Source organism: Anguilla anguilla, chromosome 14 (assembly GCF_013347855.1).
Source record: "Anguilla anguilla isolate fAngAng1 chromosome 14, fAngAng1.pri, whole genome shotgun sequence".
In the NCBI taxonomy this organism is placed as follows: domain Eukaryota; kingdom Metazoa; phylum Chordata; class Actinopteri; order Anguilliformes; family Anguillidae; genus Anguilla; species Anguilla anguilla.
The window spans coordinates 35,076,011-35,088,023 of NC_049214.1; the positions used below are offsets into that span (position 1 = coordinate 35,076,011).

General features: G+C 40.2%; 5 protein-coding genes across 5 annotated transcripts; all 5 read right to left on the reverse strand.

Annotated features, from left to right (window-relative positions):
• Positions 1-140: 140 nt before the first annotated feature.
• On the reverse strand, positions 141-996 carry LOC118213165 (heat shock protein beta-11-like). The gene has a single exon (XM_035391905.1). The coding sequence runs from the start codon at positions 938-940 to the stop codon at positions 320-322; it is 621 nt and encodes a 206-aa protein (XP_035247796.1). The 5' UTR covers positions 941-996; the 3' UTR covers positions 141-319.
• Positions 997-2,629: 1,633 nt separating this feature from the next.
• LOC118213164 (heat shock protein beta-11-like) lies at positions 2,630-3,453 on the reverse strand. Its single transcript, XM_035391904.1, has one exon. It carries the CDS (start codon positions 3,431-3,433, stop codon positions 2,738-2,740), a length of 696 nt encoding a protein of 231 aa, XP_035247795.1. The 5' UTR covers positions 3,434-3,453; the 3' UTR covers positions 2,630-2,737.
• Positions 3,454-5,078: 1,625 nt separating this feature from the next.
• On the reverse strand, positions 5,079-5,907 carry LOC118213163 (heat shock protein beta-11-like). The gene has a single exon (XM_035391902.1). It carries the CDS (start codon positions 5,824-5,826, stop codon positions 5,122-5,124), a length of 705 nt encoding a protein of 234 aa, XP_035247793.1. The 5' UTR covers positions 5,827-5,907; the 3' UTR covers positions 5,079-5,121.
• Positions 5,908-8,109: 2,202 nt separating this feature from the next.
• On the reverse strand, positions 8,110-8,794 carry LOC118213169 (heat shock protein beta-11-like). Its single transcript, XM_035391910.1, has one exon. It carries the CDS (start codon positions 8,792-8,794, stop codon positions 8,174-8,176), a length of 621 nt encoding a protein of 206 aa, XP_035247801.1. The 3' UTR covers positions 8,110-8,173.
• A 1,630-nt stretch (positions 8,795-10,424) lies between these two features.
• On the reverse strand, positions 10,425-11,293 carry LOC118213167 (heat shock protein beta-11-like). The gene has a single exon (XM_035391908.1). The coding sequence runs from the start codon at positions 11,271-11,273 to the stop codon at positions 10,569-10,571; it is 705 nt and encodes a 234-aa protein (XP_035247799.1). The 5' UTR covers positions 11,274-11,293; the 3' UTR covers positions 10,425-10,568.
• Between the last annotated feature and the right edge of the window lie 720 nt (positions 11,294-12,013).

Sequence of the window (12,013 nt, forward strand, 5' to 3'; positions counted from 1 at the left end):
CACTCACATTTCAAGCACCTGCTATTTTTCTATTTATTTTGTATCTGGCAAGATTTCGCTCACTAAACAACGCTTGATCTCTGTGAGAATGTGATGTGTGATGTAACAAAACGAAAAAGAAGCATGTTGAAAGTCTCAGATTTTATTGATGGTAAAAGGTTTACATCAGCTTTGCATTCAAGAAATATATAAAATTATTACACAAGCATTAATTACAAAAACCAAAATGGACATTGTTGGAATCAACATCAAATTATTTGTTTACTCCAGAAAACTTTTAGAGCACATAACATTGCACATTTCAAGAGTCTTTAGGCATTTATGCTCCTTGCTGGTGATTCTGTGCCTCTTCTGTGCTGCTCTCTGCCTGTGAGCTCTGGAACTGCAGGGTCTTCTCACCGGGGCTGCAGTCGATGGGCACCACTCTCTCGGCCCCCTCAGCCAGCGCCTCCGTTGGCGCCTGTATCCGGAGCTGCCCGTCCGACAGGGAGCACGTCACCGCATTGGGGTTCACACCTTCAGGCAGGTCAAACTCCTGTCTGAACTCTTGCCTTTTATAAGAGTAGGAGCCCTTTCCATCGTCCTGCTTCTTCTCCGTCTTCCCACACACCTGTAGCTTCCTTCCCACCTGCTTGACAGTCAGGTCCTCTGGTGAGAAGTCCTTAGTGTCCAGTGTCAGGGCAAAGTGATCCCCGTCCTTCTCCAGCTTGTATGAAACTGGCTGGATTGTCTGAGAGGTTGGGACCTGGTTAATCCCCTCAAAGATCCTGTGCTGAAGCATGTCCAGCTGGTCCAGACTGTTCCTCATCTCCTGCATGTGTCTCAGCAGCATCTCCTCCTGGAAGAAGAGAGGTTGTGTCAGTGGCCAGAGACTGCGTACGGGCCAGTGGAAATCCATCAGGAGGCCAAAAGAAGGCTGGAATACGCGGGAGCACATCATCTTCACTGAGAAGTCGGCGTTGTTCCTGTTTGCTGTACGTTGTCGTGTGCGCAGAGTTTGCTCTGAGTGTTTCTGTCGCAGCATTCAAATCTCCGGGCTTTTAAAGGAGCGCACTGTGGGCTCCAGGCGCTTCAGGAACATTCCTGTCATTTCCACAGTCCTCCACTGAGTGTCGCACTGTGAGCTCCTGGCGCTTCAGGAACATTCCTGTCTTTTCTACAGTCCTCCACTGGGTGACGCCTGTAGGGGAATGATTACGTCACTCCAGTCATATTCTAGAACGGGAAGTTTACAAGGCTGGATGCCAGCCAGATTTGTCAGGCTCACAGAGTTACTGTACTTACTAACACTAGTGTCTTTAGCATGTCTGAAATCATTTTCTAAATTTAAAAATAGATAATCAGCTGCAAAGAATAACATCGCTTTGTAAATCTATTTTTCACAGTGTATTTTTCAATTTTCTGAGACTACCTACAGTTGTTTATAGTTGTCTATTCTCATAATTCTTCCAAACTTTTATTTCTCTTGCTGTGATATATCACTAAATGTGATCTATTTTGAATAGCAGAATTATTTTTTGTTAAAAATTGTATTACTGAACAGCATCAAAACAAAAGTTTATTTTGAAAGGATCAAAACATCAGTTGTGTTTTGAATTCGTTTTTATGAAGATGACAGACATTCTGTCAATGTAGAACTAATTTAGTGCCACTTACTCTCGCTGAAAGCTGCATATTGCAAAAGGAAAGCATAATGGGTACTGTAGACACCACATGATCATGAAAACCCTCCAACATAATAGATATCATTTCAGCAACGTCTGTGTTTTTATCTTTGAAGAAGTTTTGTAGATTAAAAACTGCCCATAATTTCAAGATTAGTTAATACAATAATGTTATACATGCATGTATTTGAATCGTTTGGGTCAGTGTTTTGACATGCTTTAAAAAAAAAGTGATCAGGACAGAAATTCAATGCAATATCCATGAATCTCAAAGACTTCACAAATTCATAAGCCCAAGTCTCACCAAACCAGAATCAAAACAATTTGGAAATCATGAACACATATTTTGGAAATAATATGTAAATAGCTTAGTTAGCTCATTGAGTAAACTAAAAAATATTTATATATCAATTTCCAAACTTTAATCCTTTTACTAGAAAAAATGATGAGGGACTGTGTCAACCTTTAAATGTAAGAAATACAAATATATCTGTCATATTTTCATTCTGATTAGGCCATTTTGCAGACAGCTATACTTTGGTATCTTTTATATGTGAATATCCATCATGAAACACAGTTCTTTATTTTATATTACACTGGATTTCATTATTTAAAGTGTTTGATTTTGTTTCAGTTTGCATTTGATTTATTGCTGCTTTGAAAAACATTGTTTTGATTTTCAGCAGCTTGATGAAAAAGTATGTACCTATGAATATGCAAGAATCTGGAATGTGAATATGATAGAGCTCATTATTGAAAACATTTGTGTGTTTCTCAGCAATAGAGGGAATAAATGAAATAAATAAATAAATCAGTATAAATGAGCTTCATATTGAATTCAAATGATAATTTGATATCATGTTCAGTGCTAAATAATCATGTAATCACAACACCACAAAGGAACAGGTTGGGATTTCAAATTTTATTAACATAGAAAATTATTACACAAGCATTAATTACAAAAACCAAAATTGGCATTATTGGAATCAACATCAAATTATTTGTTTACTCCAGAAAACTTTTAGAGCAAGTAATTTCAAGATTTTCAAGAGTTTTCAAGAGTCTTTAGGCATTTATGCTCCCTGCTGGTGATTCTGTGCCTCTTCTGTGCTGCTCTCTGCCTGTGAGCTCTGGAACTGCAGGGTCTTCTCACCGGGGCTGCAGTCGATGGGCACCACTCTCTCGGCCCCCTCAGCCAGCGCCTCCGTTGGCGCCTGTATCCGGAGCTGCCCGTCCGACAGGGAGCACGTCACCGCATTGGGGTTCACACCTTCAGGCAGATCAAACTCCTGTCTGAACTCCTGCCTTTTATAAGAGTAGGAGCCCTTTCCATCATCCTGCTTCTTCTCCGTCTTCCCACACACCTGTAGCTTCCTTCCCACCTGCTTGACAGTCAGGTCCTCTGGTGAGAAGTCCTTAGTGTCCAGTGTGAGGGCAAAGTGATCGCCGTCCTTCTCCAGCTTGTATGAGACTGACTGGGAAGCTGGGACATGGTCCATCTCCTCAAAGATTCTGTGCTGAAGCCTGTTCAGCTGGTCCAGACTGTTCCTCATCTCCTGCATGTGTCTCTGCAGCATCTCCCCCTGGAAGAAGAGAGGTTGTATCTGTGGCCAGAGACTGCGTACGGGCCAGTGGAAATCCATCAGGTGGCCGAAGGAAGGCTGGAATACGTGGGAGCACATCATCTTCACTGAGAAGTCGGCGTTGTTCCCGTTTGCTGTAAGTTGCCGTGTGCGCAGAGTTTGCTCTGAGTGTTTCTGTCGCAGCATTCAAATCTCCGGGCTTTTATAGCAGCGCACTGTGAGCTCCAGGCACTTCAGGAACATTCCTGTAATTTCCACAGTCCTCCACTGAGTGTCGCACTGTGAGCTCCTGGCGCTTCAGGAACATTCCTGTCATTTCTACAGTCCTCCACTGGCTTACGCCTGTAGGGGAATGATTACGTCACTCCAGTCATATTCTAGAACGGGAAGTTTACAAGGCTGGATGCCAGCCGGATTTGTCAGGCTCACAGAGTTACTGTACTTACTAACACTAGCGTCTTTAGTATGTCTGAAATCATTTTCTAAATTTAAAAATAGATAATCAGCTGCAAAGAATAACATCGCTTTGTAAATCTATTTTTCACAGTGTATTTTTCAATTTTCTGAGACTTCCTACAGTTGTTTATAGTTGTCTATTCTCATAATTCTTCCAAACTTTTATTTCTCTTGCTGTGATATATCACTAAATGTGATCTATTTTGAATAGCAGAATTATTTTTTGTTAAAAATTGTGTTACTGAACAGCATCAAAACAAAAGTTTATTTTGAAAGGATCAAAACATCAGTTGTGTTTTGAATTGGTTTTTATGAAGACGACAGATATTCTGTCAATGTAGAACTAATTTAGTGCCACTTACTCTCGCTGAAAGCTGCATATTGCAAAAGGAAAGCATAATGGGTACAGTAGACACCACATGTTCATGAAAACCCTTCAACATAATAGATATCATTTCAGCAACGTCTGTGTTTTTATCTTTGAAGCAGTTTTGTTGATTAAAAACTTCCCATAATTGAAAGATTAGTTAATACAATAATGTTATACATGTATTTGAATCGTTTGGGTCAATGTTTTGACATGCTTTTAAAATAAAATGTGATCAGGACAGAAATTCAGTCCAATATCCATGAATCTCAAAGACTTCACAAATTCATAAGCCCAAGTCTCACCAAACCAGAATCAAAACAATTTGGAAATCATGAACACATATTTTGGAAATAATATGTAAATAGCTTAGTTAGCTCATTGAGTAAACTAAAAAATATTTATATATCATTTTCCAAACTTTAATCCTTTTACTAGAAAAAATGATGAGGGACTGTGTCAACCTATAAATGTAAGAAATACAAATATATCTGTCATATTTTCATTCTGATTAGGCCATTTTGCAGACAGCTATTCTTTGGTATTTTTATATGTGAATACCCATCAACAAACAGTTCTTTATTTTTATATTACACTGGATGTCATTATTTAAAGTGTTAGATTCCGTTTCAGTTTGTGTTTGATTTATTACTGCTTTGAAAAATATTGTTTTGATTTTCAGCAGCTTGATGAAAAAGTATGTACCTATGAATATGCAAGAATCTGGAATGTGAATATGATAGAGCTTATTATTGAAGATATTTGTTTGCTTCACAGCCAATAGAGGGAATAGTTAATAGTAGAAATGGGACTGAAGATGGTGACTTCAAATGATAACTTGATATCATGTTCTTTGCAAAATTATCATGTAATCACAACACCGCAAAGAAACAGGTTGGGATTTCAAATTTTATTAACATAAAAAATTATTACACAAGCATTAATTACAAAAACCAAAATGGACATTGTTGGAATCAACATCAAATTATTTGTTTACTCCAGAAAACTTTTAGAGCACATAACATTGCACATTTCAAGAGTCTTTAGGCATTTATGCTCCTTGCTGGTGATTCTGTGCCTCTTCTGTGCTGCTCTCTGCCTGTGAGCTCTGGAACTGCAGGGTCTTCTCACCGGGGCTGCAGTCGATGGGCACCACTCTCTCGGCCCCCTCAGCCAGCGCCTCCGTTGGCGCCTGTATCCGGAGCTGCCCGTCCGACAGGGAGCACGTCACCGCGTTGGGGTTCACACCTTCAGGCAGATCAAACTCTTGACTGAACTCCTGCCTTTTATAAGAGTAGGAGCCGTTTCCATCATCCTGCTTCTTCTCCATCTTCCCACACACCTGTAGCTTCCTTCCCACCTGCTTGACAGTCAGGTCCTCTGGTGAGAAATCTTTAGTGTCCAGTGTCAGGGCAAAGTGATCTCCATCCTTCTCCAGTTTGTATAAAACTGGCTGGATTGTCTGAGAGGTTGGGACCTGGTTAATCCCCTCAAAGACCCTGTGCTGAAGCCTATCCTGCTGATTCAGACTGTTCCTCATCTCCTGCATGTGTCTCAGCAGCATCTCCTCCTGGAAGAAGAGAGGTTGTATCTGTGGCCAGAGACTGCGTAGGGGCCAGTGGAAATCCATCAGGTGGCCAAAAGAAGGCTGGAATACGCGGGAGCACATCATCTTCACTGAGAAGTCGGCGTTGTTCCTTTTTGCTGTAAGTTGCCGTGTGCGCAGAGTTTGCTCTGAGTGTTTCTGTCGCAGCATTCAAATCTCCGGGATTTTAAAGCAGCGCACTGTGAGCTCCAGGCGCTTCAGGAACATTCCTGTCATTTCCACAGTCCTCCACTGAGTGTCGCACTGTGAGCTCCTGGCGCTTCAGGAACATTCCTGTCATTTCTACAGTCCTCCACTGGGTGACGCCTGTAGGGGAATGATTACGTCACTCCATTCATATTCTAGAACGGGAAGTTTACAGGGCTGGATGCCAGCCAGATTTGTCAGGCTCACAGAGTTACTGTACTTACTAACATAAACGTCTCTAGCCTGTCTGAAATCATTTTCTAAATTAAAAAGTTGATACTTAACTATGAAGAATAACATCTCTTTTTAATCTTTTTACACAGTGTATTTTTCAATTTTCTGAGACTGTCGGCAGTTTTATAGTTGTTTATACACATAGTACTTCTACACTTTTTTCACATACTGTCAAATATCACTAAATGTGAAATATTTTGAACTGTAAAATTATTTTTTTGAACAATATTGTCTAACTGAGCAGCATTGAATCAATTGGTTATTTTGAAAGGATACGACAGTCAGTGGTTTTTGAAATTAGTTTTTTATGAAGATGACTGTTGATATTCTGTCAATGTAAAGCTGATGTAATGCCACCTACTCTCACTGAAAGTTGCATATTGCTGAAGGAAACAATAATGGATACTGTAGACATCACATGGTCTAGAAAAGTCTCCTACATAATAGATAACATTTCAGCAATATCTATGTGTTTTTAAAAAAAAAAAAAAATTATCTTTGAAGCAGTTTTGTAGTATAAAAACTACCCATAATTAAAAGATTAGTTGATACAACAGCGGTTATGTAATTGAATCTTTTGGGTCAATGTGTTTTGAACTGCATTTTTAAAAATGTAATCAGGACATAAAATCAGTCTAATATCCACAAATCTCACAGACTTCACAAATTCATAAACCCAGGTGTCACCCAACCAGATCCAAGCCATCTTGAAAATCATAAACCGATACTTTTGCCCAAAATATATGTAAATAGTATAGATAGCTCATAGAGTAAACTAGAATAAATGTATATATATATATATCCTGTCAATTGGTCCTAGCATACCAGGTCCTAGCATACCAGGCAGTCAAGGGATCAGCCCCGGCATACCTCCACAAGATCTTCAAACACTACATGCCAGCCAGTCCCCTCTGTTCTGCTATCTCAGGACACCTGGCACCTCCCCCTCTTTGCACTTGCGCTTCCCGATCACGTCTCCTGTCTGTTCTGGCCCCACGATGGTGGAATGACCTCCCTGTGGAAGTCAGAACAGCTGAGACCCTGACCTACTTCAAATGACAACTGAAGACTAATTTATTCAGGCTGTACCTCTCCCCATCCCTCCCTACCTCCCTGTAATCTCTAAATTGACTGTAAGTTTAAGGTTGTAACTAGGTAGCTGTTTCGTAGTTGACTTAGTTAATGCACTCGTGTCTTAAACTACTGCTTGTATTTTTGCATAGACTGCGTTGTTGCTGTTCTTGTTTGTGTTAGTGTTAATCAGTTTAACCTACAGGGTCCAAGTTAAACTATGCGGTTGTTCCCTGCACTTGGAATGGTACTTCTCTCTAGGGTTTTCAACACACTTGTTCCTGGTTATGGTTATACACTTTTTTGTACATTGCTCTGGATAAGAACATCTGCCAAATGCCTGTAATTTAATGTAATGTAATATTCATTACAAAATTTTAAACTTTGTACTTTAAGCAAGAATGAGTGACTATGGCAACCTATAAATATAAGAAATACAATTATGTCTGAGAGATTTTCATTCTTATTGGGCCATTCTCCAATAAGCTGTACATTGATATTTTCTATGTGAATACCCATCACTAATAACATTTAAAAATTTTATATTTCACTTGATGCCATGACTAAATGCATTGGATTCCGTTTCAGTTCATATTTGCTTTACTGCTGCTTTGAACAGAATTGCTCATATTTTCAGCCTACTGATGAAAAGGTATTTACCCATAAACATAAAGGAACCTGGTCTGTGAATTTGATAGAGTTTATGACTAAAGATATTTTTGTGTTTCTCAGCCAATAGAGGGAATAACAATCAGTATAAATGAGATTCAAGACGTTGGCTTCAAATGATAATTTGATATCTTGTTCAGTGCTGAATTATCCCGTAATCACAGAACCACGAAGAAACAGGTTGGGATTTCTGATTTTATTAACATATAAAATTATTACACAAGCATTAATTACAAAAACCAAAATAGACATTATTGGAACAAACATACAATTTTTTGTTTACTCCAGAAAACTTTTAGAGAAAATAACATTGCACATTTCAAGAGTCTTTAGGCATTTATGCTCCTTGCTGGTGATTCTGTGCCTCTTCTGTGCTGCTCTCTGCCTGTGAGCTCTGGAACTGCAGGGTCTTCTCACCGGGGCTGCAGTCGATGGGCACCACTCTCTCGGCCCCCTCAGCCAGCGCCTCCGTTGGCGCCTGTATCCGGAGCTGCCCGTCCGACAGGGAGCACGTCACCGCATTGGGGTTCACACCTTCAGGCAGGTCAAACTCCTGTCTGAACTCCTGTATTTTATAAGAGTAGGAGCCCTTTCCATCCTCCTGCTTCTTCTCCGTCTTCCCACACACCTGTATCTTCCTTCCCACCTGCTTGACAGTCAGGTCCTCTGGTGAGAAGTCCTTAGTGTCCAGTGTCAGGGCAAAGTGATCCCCGTCCTTCTCCAGTTTGTATAAAACTGGCTGGCTGGTCTGAGAGGCTGAGACGTGGTCCATCTCCTCAAAGATCCTGTGCTGAAGTCTGTCCAGCAGGTTCAGACTGTTCCTCATCTCCTGCATGTGTCTCAGCAGCATCTCCTCCTGGAAGGAGAGAGGCTGTATCTGTGGCCAGAGACTGCGTACGGGCCAGTGGAAATCCATCAGGTGGCCAAAGGAAGGCTGGAATACGTGGGAGCACATCATATTCACTGAGAAGTCGGCGTTGTTCCCGTTTGCTGTAAGTTGCCGTGTGCACACAGTTTGCTCTGAGTGTTTCTGTCACAGCATTCAAATCTCCGGGCTTTTATAGCAGCGCACTGTGAGCTCCAGGCGCTTCAGGAACATTCCTGTCATTTCCACAGTCATCCACTGAGTGTCGCACTGTGAGCTCCTGGCGCTTCAGGAACATTCCTGTCATTTCTACAGTCCTCCACTGGGTGTCGCCTGTAGGGGAATGATGACGTCACTCCAGTCATATTCTAGAACGGGAAGTTTACAGGGCAGGATGCCAGCCGGATTTGTCAGGCTCACAGAGTTACTGTACTTACTAACACTAGCGTCTTTAGCATGTCTGAAATCATTTTCTAAATTTAAAAATAGATAATCAGCTGCAAAGAATTACATCGCTTTGTAAATCTATTTTTCACAGTGTATTTTTCAATTTTCTGAGACTACCTACAGTTGTTTATAGTTGTCTATTCTCATAATTCTTCCAAACTTTTATTTCTCTTGCTGTGATATATCACTAAATGTGATCTATTTTGAATAGCAGAATTATTTTTTGTTAAAAATTGTGTTACTGAACAGCATCAAAACAAAAGTTTATTTTGAAAGGATCAAAACATCAGTTGTGTTTTGAATTGGTTTTTATGAAGACGACAGATATTCTGTCAATGTAGAACTAATTTAGTGCCACTTACTCTCGCTGAAAGCGGCATATTGCAAAAGGAAAGCATAATGGGTACTGTAGACACCCCATGTTCATGAAAACCCTCCAACATAATGGATATCATTTCAGCAACGTCTGTGTTTTTATCTTTGAAGCAGTTTTGTTGATTAAAAACTGCCCATAATTGAAAGATTAGTTAATACAATAATGTTATACATGTATTTGAATCGTTTGGGTCAATGTTTTGACATGCTTTTAAAATAAAATGTGATCAGGACAGAAATTCAGTGCAATATCCATGAATCTCAAAGACTTCACAAATTCATAAGCCCAAGTCTCACCAAACCAGAATCAAAACAATTTGGAAATCATGAACACATATTTTTGAAATTATATGTAAATAGCTTAGTTAGCTCATTGAGTAAAGTAAAAAATATTTATATAACAATTTCCAAACTTTTATCCTTGTTCGAGAAAAAATGATGAGGGACTGTGTCAACCTTTAAATGTAAGAAATACAAATATGTCTGTCATATTTTCACTCTGATTAGGCCATTTTGCAGACAGCTATTATTTGGTATTTTTATATGTGAATACCCATCATGAAACACAGTTCTTTATTTTTATATTACACTGGATGTCATTATTTAAAGTGTTAGATTCCGTTTCAGTTTGTGTTTGATTTATTACTGCTTTGAAAAATATTGTTTTGATTTTCAGCAGCTTGATGAAAAAGTATGTACCTATGAATATGCAAGAATCTGGAATGTGAATATGATAGAGCTCATTATTGAAGATATTTGTTTGCTTCACAGCCAATAGAGGGAATAGTTAATAGTAGAAATGAGACTGAAGATGGTGACTTCAAATGATAACTTGATATCATGTTCTTTGCAAAATTATCATGTAATCACAACACCACAAAGAAACAGGTTGGGATTTCAAATTTTATTAACATAAAAAATTATTACACAAGCATTAATTACAAAAACCAAAATGGACATTGTTGGAATCAACATCAAATTATTTGTTTACTCCAGAAAACTTTTAGAGCACATAACATTGCACATTTCAAGAGTCTTTAGGCATTTATGCTCCCTGCTGGTGATTCTGTGCCTCTTCTGTGCTGCTCTCTGCCTGTGAGCTCTGGATCTGCAGGGTCTTCTCACCGGGGCTGCAGTCGATGGGCACCACTCTCTCGGCCCCCTCAGCCAGCGCCTCCGTTGGCGCCTGTATCCGGAGCTGCCCGTCCGACAGGGAGCACGTCACCGCATTGGGGTTCACACCTTCAGGCAGGTCAAACTCCTGTCTGAACTCCTGTATTTTATAAGAGTAGGAGCCGTTTCCATCCTCCTGCTTCTTCTTCATCTTCCCACACACCTGTAGCTTCCTTCCCACCTGCTTGACAGTCAGGTCCTCTGGTGAGAAATCTTTAGTGTCCAGTGTGAGGGCAAAGTGATCGCCGTCCTTCTCCAGCTTGTATGAGACTGGCTGGATGGTCTGAGAGGATGGGACGTGGTTCATCTCCTCAAAGATCCTGTGCTGAAGTCTGTCCAGCATGTTCAGACTGTTCCTCATCTCCTGCATGTGTCTCTGCAGCATCTCCCCCTGGAAGAAGAGAGGCTGTATCTGTGGCCAGAGACTGCGTACGGGCCAGTGGAAATCCATCAGGTGGCCGAAGGAAGGCTGGAATACGCGGGAGCACATCATCTTCACTGAGAAGTCGGCGTTGTTCCTTTTTGCTGTGAGTTGCCGTGTGCACACAGTTTGCTCTGAGTGTTTCTGTCGCAGCATTCAAATCTCCGGGCTTTTATAGCAGCGCACTGTGAGCTCCAGGCGCTTCAGGAACATTCCTGTCATTTCCACAGTCATCCACTGGGTGTCGCACTGTGAGCTCCTGGCGCTTCAGGAACATTCCTGTCTTTTCTACAGTCCTCCACTGGGTGACACCTGTAGGGGAATGATGACGTCACTCCAGTCATATTCTAGAATGGGAAGTTTACAGGGCTGGATGCCAGCCAGATTTGTCAGGCTCACAGAGTTACTGTACTTACTAACACTAGTGTCTTTAGCATGTCTGAAATCATTTTCTAAATTTAAAAATAGATAATCAGCTGCAAAGAATAACATCGCTTTGTAAATCTATTTTTCACAGTGTATTTTTCAATTTTCTGAGACTACCTACAGTTGTTTATAGTTGTCTATTCTCATAATTCTTCCAAACTTTTATTTCTCTTGCTGTGATATATCACTAAATGTGATCTATTTTGAATAGCAGAATTATTTTTTGTTAAAAATTGTGTTACTGAACAGCATCAAAACAAAAGTTTATTTTGAAAGGATCAAAACATCAGTTGTGTTTTGAATTGGTTTTTATGAAGACGACAGATATTCTGTCAATGTAGAACTAATTTAGTGCCACTTACTCTCGCTGAAAGCTGCATATTGCAAAAGGAAAGCATAATGGGTACTGTAGACACCACATGTTCATGAAAACCCTCCAACATAATCGATATCATTTCAGCAACGTCTGT